At 41.9% G+C, this 8,975-nt stretch overlaps 1 protein-coding gene across 1 annotated transcript; it reads left to right on the top strand.

Moving 5' to 3' along the window:
* Positions 1–5,170: 5,170 nt before the first annotated feature.
* On the top strand, positions 5,171–8,177 carry si:ch1073-224n8.1 (uncharacterized). Its single transcript, XM_049742167.2, has 2 exons — positions 5,171–6,206; positions 6,341–8,177. The coding sequence occupies exons 1-2, from the start codon at positions 5,534–5,536 to the stop codon at positions 7,288–7,290; spliced, it is 1,623 nt and encodes a 540-aa protein (XP_049598124.1). The 5' UTR covers positions 5,171–5,533; the 3' UTR covers positions 7,291–8,177.
* The last annotated feature ends 798 nt before the right edge of the window (positions 8,178–8,975 follow it).

Below are 8,975 nucleotides of genomic sequence, written 5' to 3' on the forward strand. Positions count from 1 at the left end.
TATGTCAGCTAAGTAACGGAAGACTGTGAAGTCTCAGCTGAAATGAAACAAGCCTCATGAAATCTATACCCGCTGGAAAACTAAAGTTTTACCACAGCTGCCAAAACAACGGCGAACACTTGAGCTCACACTTCCGACAACATGACAGATGGAGCAACACACCCGTTCAAAAACTTAAGTAACGGCGCACACACACAGTTGGAGTGGAATGCAGTTTAATAGTCAGAACCATTAAGAAATATACAGTGCAGTAGTCAGAATCAAGCCTTGTTTGGTGTGCGTTTATTAAAAAAAATCATATTAACAAAAAACAAATCTCTCACAGAGAGCTAAAGCATGCAATCAATGCCACCAAAATGTTCTGACATTATAAATACATTCATTATGTTTATATAATACTTTCAACATGCCAGTTACCTCTTGGTCTTAAATACGATTGATTTCAACCTTTTGCATGTGTTTTACCTCGAGCGACAACATCATTACCGTACAAATGGGTTTACTCTGAACAAGCAACCCTGCTATGTTTTTTTGGAATCTGTCCCATTCAGTATTTAGATCGCTTGTAGTGTCTGGACGTCCCAACTCTACATGCAGAAACATGCACAGCTCTGGTTTATGTAAAAAGAAATTTGTCTGTCTGCTGTTTATCTGTAAAATGTGTCATCACGGATTTATTTTTCCTCTAAAACTTGGCAAAGGAATTAGCACCTATACTTCACTCCCACACATTGTGAACGGTTTCTCGCTGGCAACTGTTTGCATGGTAAAAAAAAAAAAAAAAAAACACTCTCCAGGCACTTACTTACGAATACATGATCTAATTTTTAAAAAATCGTGTTTTCATGATTTTATTGTCGACTCGATTGTTATTTTATTCTATTGTTCCACCCACCTAGTTTCTATTGCGTATCCTGTTACACAGTGTAATAGTGTAATATGTATCATATGTCAGATTATTGCCCATTCATTTAAACTGTCATGTTTTTTATTTTTTTAATAGTGAACTATTTTTGTAGGGGCAGTATATTTGATTCTTGTCAGGATCAGGCTTTTGAGAAATAAAGAGAAAAGAGCGCTTTTGTGGGTGTATTTACAAAGAAAAACAGTTGTTCCAGTTTGCCGTCAAAGGTGTCTCATAAGAAATTGCGTGTTGTCATTTAAGTTGCAGCAGTGCCTCTGACGGAGATGCTGTTTTGATGCTTCCTTTGCTGCCGACGCCTCCAAAGCAGGAGAGCCAGCAAGAGGAGCAGCAAGAGAGCCAAAGCGCCTCCTATGAGCCCTATTTTCAGAGACAAGCTCTGGTCCTTGGGCTGGTACATAATACAGGAGGCCTCGCTCTCTCCGGTGTCATTCAGCGCCACCACGCAAACCTCTGAGATGTTCTCGATGAGACCCACACCTCCGCTGCGTCTGTCCTTTCCAAACATCTGCCTCTCAATTCCGCCAACCGTCACCCTGTAGGCTTTCACAAAGGATGAAGGAGCACACCAACTGAGGACCACGCTTGACCCGTTCCACTTCGCCGTTCTCAGAAAAGGAGGCTGCGGTGCCTCAAATTGTGAGGATAACCCCGGACACCAGCAGTGATTGATGATTTTGAGCTCACTACAATCGGGCTGGTCCTCCTTGCAGGGGTTGTAGTCACATTTCTTCAAAGTTCCTCTGTCTGTAGACCCAGCCGCAGCTGCAACGGTAGTAACGTCCTGCTCAATGTCATAATATTCATCCGGGGGGAACTCAAGGGGTTCGGAGGGTCTGAGGGGTCGCGTCCGATTGACCTCCGGCTTTTGTTTTGTGGTAGGCTGGGGAGTGGAGCCACTGAAGAGAAGCAGGCAGATGACCATCAAGGGAACATGTCTGCTGGCAGCCATCACACAACCTGGAGATGCTACAAAGAACATACCGTCAGTATCAATAAGTAATTATATCATAATTTCTTGAAAAAAAAAAAAAAAGAGAGAGAAACGCACACAAATTGAATTACAGGACTTGAATCAACACTTTTATTTTATTTTTAAATCAACCCAAGAGGCTATTTGTACTTAAGTATAAACTGTCAATACACTAGCCAGCTATATCAAACAGTAACGGAAGAAAATTCCACTCGCCTCGCTTGTCAATTTAAATCAGGAAAAATAAGCATTTCTCCATATTGAACTGTTTTTTTTTTACTTGGAGGTGCATGTAAACATGAATATTTAGCGACAGGATTTAAAGCGGTGTATTTGTATCTGCTAGGATTAATCCTCACATGTTAATCTGTCTGTCGGAGGTGGCTCACACTAATTCAACATTCCAGACCGTATTGCACAAGAGATGTTTGGTGAATGCCTACGCACACACACACGCACACACACCCTTGCGGGACACAGTGTAGCCCAGTCAGCTGGATCCACTTACAGGAAAGCTACCCGTGCGGAATTCTCACAATAAATCAAAACAAATATCTCAAATACTTCTGAATACAACTTGTTTGATTGCACAGGAAACCTATTTACCTTTTCTGCCTCTGTGTGTATTTCTATAAAGAGCAGTAAAATGTTGGTGGGGAAAATAACTTACTCGTTGCTTGAGGAGGTTTGGGTAGTTGAAATGCTTTAAGAAGCTCCTCACGCTGCTGTTTTCGGTCCTCCACTTGCTTCCTCACTTGCCTGCTTCTCCTTTATTTATTCTCCTTTTCCTAACAACTGGAACCTCCCACACTCCCCCCACTTTGTGGACCCTTCATGCACCCGTTCCACCTCCCTCCCCATCAGAGTAAAATGAGAGCATGCTTTTGGAAGACTTTCTACACACCCTTGTTGCCATGTTTTGTGGCTATAATAAAGGAGACCAGGAGACATCATTTAATAATTTTTCCTCATAAATGTGACCTGAAGGAATGCCAAAGAGTTCAACGTTGTGTGTTAACTCTCATTCAACGTGAGTTTAAATGTGACGGGTTAAATATACAAATAAATATTATATATACAAAACAATGAAATATACAACCACATCCTGAGTTATAAGAGGGTGTGCACACTTGTGCAACCACTTAGTTATTTTAACTACCGCTCTTGAAAACATATTTTTTCAATTGAGTTATTAAGGTCACAGATGATGTAACATTTTATAACCTAGTCTTGTTTATATCACAAAAAAATGGTTGTGGTTGTGGGTTCAAACCCCAGCCGGGTCATACCAAAGACTATAAAAAATGGGACCCATTACCTCCCTGCTTGGCACTCAGCATTAAGGGTTGGAATTGGGGCGTTAGATCACCAAATGATTCCCGAGCGCGGCACCGCTGCTGCTCACTGCTCCCCTCTCCCCCAGGGGATGGATCAAAATCACATGGGGATGGGTTAAATGCAGAAGACAAATTTCACCACACCCAGATGTGTGTGTGACGATGATCATTGGGACTTTGACTTTAGACTTTTCCACTGGAATTTATTTCTGATCAGGCCAGAGGAGGCAATTCAGCTGTACTCCTTTGCACTCTTCACATTTTGAAACATCCATTAAGGGAAAACGACTCACTTGCTAATGCTCATTACCTTAAAGGGAGATTGGAAATTTAAAAAAAAAATGACTGGAATGCTTTATTCATGAACGATTACTCAGTGACTCCAGACTGCCACTCATGCCTCGTTAGACCTCTCACCTAAATAAAATGCGTGACTTTGCCTGGAATATCCCATCAACGTCCAAACAGAAACGGAGTGCAGCTGAGGGACATCTGCTCACCAAATACAGGAAATAAACCAGATCCAACTTGCAGGATGCCCAGTTAAAGAGCACATCTGCTTCTTTTCTTTTGCAAACTGGAGGGCTAGAAGGAAGTAAAAGGAGTGATATTGAGAAATTCAAGGACATAAAAGCCAGCCATTTAGTTTAATAGACATGGGATTAATAAGCAAACTGATAGAACACGTCAATTATTCCATCTTTGTAACATTCAAAAACAAAATGATTCATTGGACTGTCCTCATTTTACCCCGTGGGTGCAGTCAAATACATCTGTCTTATATCACAAAATTTTCTGGCTATGACCTGATCTGAGCTTGTCTACATCCCCCTCCAAAAGTATTGGAACATTCCTTTGTTTCTGCTGTTAACAGAAAACATTTTAGTTTAGCATCGAGCTTTCCAAGTATTTAGATCAGGATCGGTAAATAGTTTAGTTTAGTTTAGTTTATTGTTTAGCACAAATAACAGTGCAAATAGCAAAATTTACCTAAAAACGCTACATTTTGACCAAAAATATTGGAACAAATAATAATAGTAATTGTTTGGAGATATTTTATAAACCCATTTGTTGTTTTGGCAGCTTGCTCTGCTTCATTAACTTGCTGCCTGATGAATGATCTCCCAATCAGTTTGGCTTCTTTTTCTCCTTTTTCCCCACTGAATAAGAAATTGATTCTACCGTATTATTGTACTAGTACTGATTGAACGGTATATGCTCGGAACGGTCTATGGCGCCATCTGTAGTATTTAAGTAGCAACAGCACTCCCCGGAATGTTTTTGTTAATTTGTTTTTATTAGACAGCAGGCTGGGTTGGGGGTATCAGTGTTCGTGCCGCTCTGTGGATTGGTTATCACTGTCCCTCATTAAAATTCCACATGCAACCATGTTCACATCAATTTGAAAACGTTTATTTTGGGAAGTCAACAAGCACCTAAATGTAAACCATGGGCGTCCAACTTTACTAATAATCGAAGTATATCGCATTAATTTATACCCCAATTTTAATCATTGATATTCCTAGTCATTCTTCATGTCATCCAAGCTTCTTCGTGTTTTATATTTCGGCACAATACCATTTATTGGCTTTGACTAATAATATGAATAGATTTTGTGTCTTTGGTTTTAAATCCAGTCTCACCAAAAAATTCGGAAAACCTTCCCAAAACATGGTGTATAATATACAAATACAATCATAACGATCAATTTGTCATATTTGTGTCCATTGTATGGTAGACGTTTTAGGTCTTAAAAAGATTATTATTATTATTATTATTATTATTATTATTATTATTATTATTATTATTATTATTATTATTGATATTATTATTATTATTATTATTATTATTATTATTATTATTATTATTATTATTATTATTGTTGTTGTATAGTTTGTTATAGCGCTTGCGTCCTTTTGTCCAATCAGCGCCCATGACTACTGCCTACGTCATCTCTGTGCGACGGGCCAATGCAATTCTGTAGTCAGAGGTTGCAAATGGAACAGTCGACACCCAGAATTTTTTCCATTTTAGTAAGTAAACTAGATTAACTTTATTCCTACATGTAAACGATCGCAATTGTGTTTTCAGAAATACGCATTGACATGATAGGTGAATTGAGCAGGCTAATGCTAGCGCGCGGATTTGGGCCCTGTTAATCTCGGAGTAGTCTGCATTGTTTTGGTCAGTGACGTCAAATTAAACGCTGACACCTGACTCGTACCATCTATCAAGCATACCTGTCAGTTGTCTGTTTTGCTTATTAAGTCACCAATAGACTACGCTAACTCAAGTAAAGCCATGGCTTCCAGGCGCCAAGGTTATACGAGCAGTGTGGATTCTCCTTCGTCAAATAGTGGCAACCGCAAAGCGAGTATCAACATCATTCCTGACAGGCCTGGCGCAGAATCCTGTTACGACCGCAAACCAGACAAGGTTCTATACGGCAGCGTGAGTGTCACGTCGCTCAAGTCCCGCTTTGCACCGACCATTCAATCTGCCATGTCGGCTGCAGTTGATACTCTCCTGGGCGAAGTGGTGCTTGTACTCAATGAGACTCATCAAGAGTTGCTACACAAGGAACAAGAGAACGAGAGACTCAAAGTGCGTCTTGAGGTGTCTGAGAGGGAGTTGAAGACCATGCAGGATTGTCTGTGCAGTGCTCAGAAACTCATCGACCAGCTTCAGATCTCATACAGTGGCCCCCATAACATCAGTCAATCGGTTTTTGCCCCATCCCTTTCCTCCATGACGGCAGGCGTGGACCGGGACCATCAGAACCCTCGAAACGGTGGAGCCGGTGCGAACTTGGGTCTCGGTGCTTCTGTGGATGACGCACTTCATGGGTTTGAGCCAAGGGATGACTACAAGATGTGTCAGCTGTCTATTCAACCTGATGGTTCTGTAACCAATCACACTCTGGATTCCTTTGCAGCTGACACATCTCACATGTGCACTGAAGCCAACAGACCAGGTACAGCTATTATATCAACCTGTAACAAAAACCGAGTGGAGCCATGTTTGACAGATGCATCCCAAATTGAGTTTCTCAATACATTACATTTTAATCATAAAACTCATGTACGTTTCATGCTATTTCTGCTTCAGAGGAGAGGCCGTCTCAGGGACCAGGCGAACCTGGCAGCTTTGAGATAAAAGTGGAGCAGGGACAAGCTTCCAGCTCCAATCAAGACAACCGAAAGGACACAGTTGGCGAAGGTGAACAGTCATCTCACACCATGGGTGACCTCAACTATGTTCAAGTTGGAGATGTGGGTGGTTCCCACCGCACCTTTATCCAACCTCTGCGCCATCAAAGACCTGTTCGAGAATGCAGCAGTGCCCCGCAGCAGCGAGTGATTGATGGACAAAAGCCAGCGGTGAGGACTTCAGGACCCGGAAGCAGTCACAGCGTTTCACCGGGTAGAGCGGACGAGTCAGCGGGACCTTCGTGCGCTGACACGGCCGTCGAGCCTTCCGGAGATCGCCCTCACCACTGCTTAGAGTGTGGGAAGACCTTCCGTCTGATTTCCAGCTTGAAAAAACACATCCGCATCCACACGGGAGAGAAGCCGTACCCTTGCAGCGTCTGCGGCCGCTGTTTCCGCGAGTCGGGCGCCCTGAAGACTCACCTCCGAATCCACACCGGGGAGAAGCCGTACTCGTGCTCTGAGTGCGGCAACTGCTTCCGACACTTGGACGGCCTGCGCAAACACCGCCGCACACATACCGGGGAGAAGCCGTACGTGTGCGGCATCTGTGGAAAGCGCCTGAGCCGCCTGCAGCATCTCAAGCACCACCAGCTCATCCACACGGGCGAGCGGCCGTGCTGCTGCCCCTTCTGTAACCGCAGCTTCAAGGAGCCCGCCGCACTGCGCAAGCACATCCGGACGCACCGCGAGGAGGGTGGTCATATGGCCGTCGGGGCCACCGACGAGGCCGAACCCGACGCCATGGATGACATTAACAACCTTCACCCGGCGGCGCCGTCCCCCCAGATGAGGTTTGGGGAGTGGGGGGCGGAAGAGGAGGACAACGCAGTTGATGACTGTGTGTAGAGACATAACAAATTAGAAAGTGCCTTGCCTGGTTTAAAAATGAGCAGTGCCACTGAATGTGATTTTTAGCTGCCGTGACTGTGGTCATGATTTCCCAAGTTGCATATATTTATGAAACAAAGATTTTGGAATTAGATGCAACTGGCAAACATCTTGTTGTATGCTTGTTAATACAACACGTATGGATTCAAATATTAAGTGGTTTGAAATTTAATTATTGTACTTGATGCTTGAGGCATTACTTATTGATCATTTCACATCAATAGGGACGCAAAATACAAACATCTGCCTTGAACTGCAGAATAGTGAGCATACATAAAAGACCCAAAATCATTAAAAAAAAAAAGTTCAGAAAATGTTTTTTATGCACTATTAGCAGACTCAAAATCATTAAAGAAAAAAAGAATAGTCAGAAAGTTTTTTTTACACGCTATTAACAGTGTAAATGTAACTATTTTGTATAATGGGGGTTGTTTTTGATGTGGAGTATAGCTTTTTTGTTAATCTTTAAAACTGCTAACTCACAGTGTAAATATACTTCTTAAATAAGTGTTGTTCCTTCCACTTGTATCCCATATAATCTTCTCAGCCTTCGAACAAAAGATACATTACAGTACAGGTACTGGAACTATAGCGAGCACCTGCCATCTAAACTAAGTACTGTATTTTCTCGTTAAGATGCTCCAAATGTGAAATATGTCATTGTATGCCCACGGTGTGGTTTGCCAACGTAGCTTTGCTGTAGTTTTAATTAAATGACTTTAAAGAAGGCCCTTTGCATGTAACTTGAAGATGAAAACATAAAGTCCCTGTTAAATGTGCAATGACTTTTCTATGCTGCTCTGTTGCCATATTATGTTTCACTATAAACGTCACTGTACTAAAAAGACTTGTTTATATTTAAATTGTATTCGACCAACATTTGTGCGAAAATATTTCAACTTCAGATATAACAAGATTATTTTCCTCCACATTGCCATCTGCTGGTTGAGATGTTGCACTGCCCGTTCTACCCCGAATCCAAAATCGTCACGAGTGACATCACCAGCAACCTCAGATTCCTGTCAACCAGCTCCAAGTTTGAACTGGTTGACCGCGCAAGATTGTTCTACCATTCTTGAAATGTAAGTTTATTTTTCTGTTTTGTTTCTAACCTATTAGCCAGTAAACATGACATTAGGGTCCAGTTTCGTGCAGTGAGATCACACCGGTTGCGCTCTCGCATGATCTCATTGCATCACGACTGTACTGCCGCCAGACAGATGGTGGCGGTCTCTGGACACCCCCCCACGCAAATCCCCAATAACACTTTAAGTAATGGCAGCTGTGGTCGCACACGCACGCAAAATGCCGATGTGTTCCATTTGGTGTTATTGAAGGCTTAACACAAAAGATGTGGCACAATTTCGGCAATATGATTCAATTTTAATGCGAGTTCCTCTCTCTCTCTCTCGCTCTCTCTCTCTCTCTCTCTCTCTCTCTCTCTCTCTCTCTCTCTCTCTCTCTCTCTCTCTCTCTCTCTCTCTCTCTCCACACAGGAACTCGCATTAAAATTGAATCATATTGCCGAAATTTTATGTGTGTGTATATATATATATATATATATATATATATATATATATATATATATATATATATATATATATATATATATATATATATATATATATATATATATATAGTGA

The sequence above is a fragment of the Syngnathus scovelli genome, chromosome 15, assembly GCF_024217435.2.
Source record: "Syngnathus scovelli strain Florida chromosome 15, RoL_Ssco_1.2, whole genome shotgun sequence".
Classification (NCBI taxonomy): Eukaryota; Metazoa; Chordata; class Actinopteri; order Syngnathiformes; family Syngnathidae; genus Syngnathus; species Syngnathus scovelli.

What these genes read in the sequence shown, in the direction of transcription:
- si:ch1073-224n8.1 (XM_049742167.2), top strand. Translation starts at nt 5,534, where the DNA reads ATGGCTTCCAGGCGCCAAGGTTATACGAGCAGTGTGGATTCTCCTTCG. An exon ending in CACTGAAGCCAACAGACCAG is followed by an intron (nt 6,207 to 6,340) that starts GTACAGCTATTA and finishes TTTCTGCTTCAG; the next exon opens with AGGAGAGGCCGTCTCAGGGA.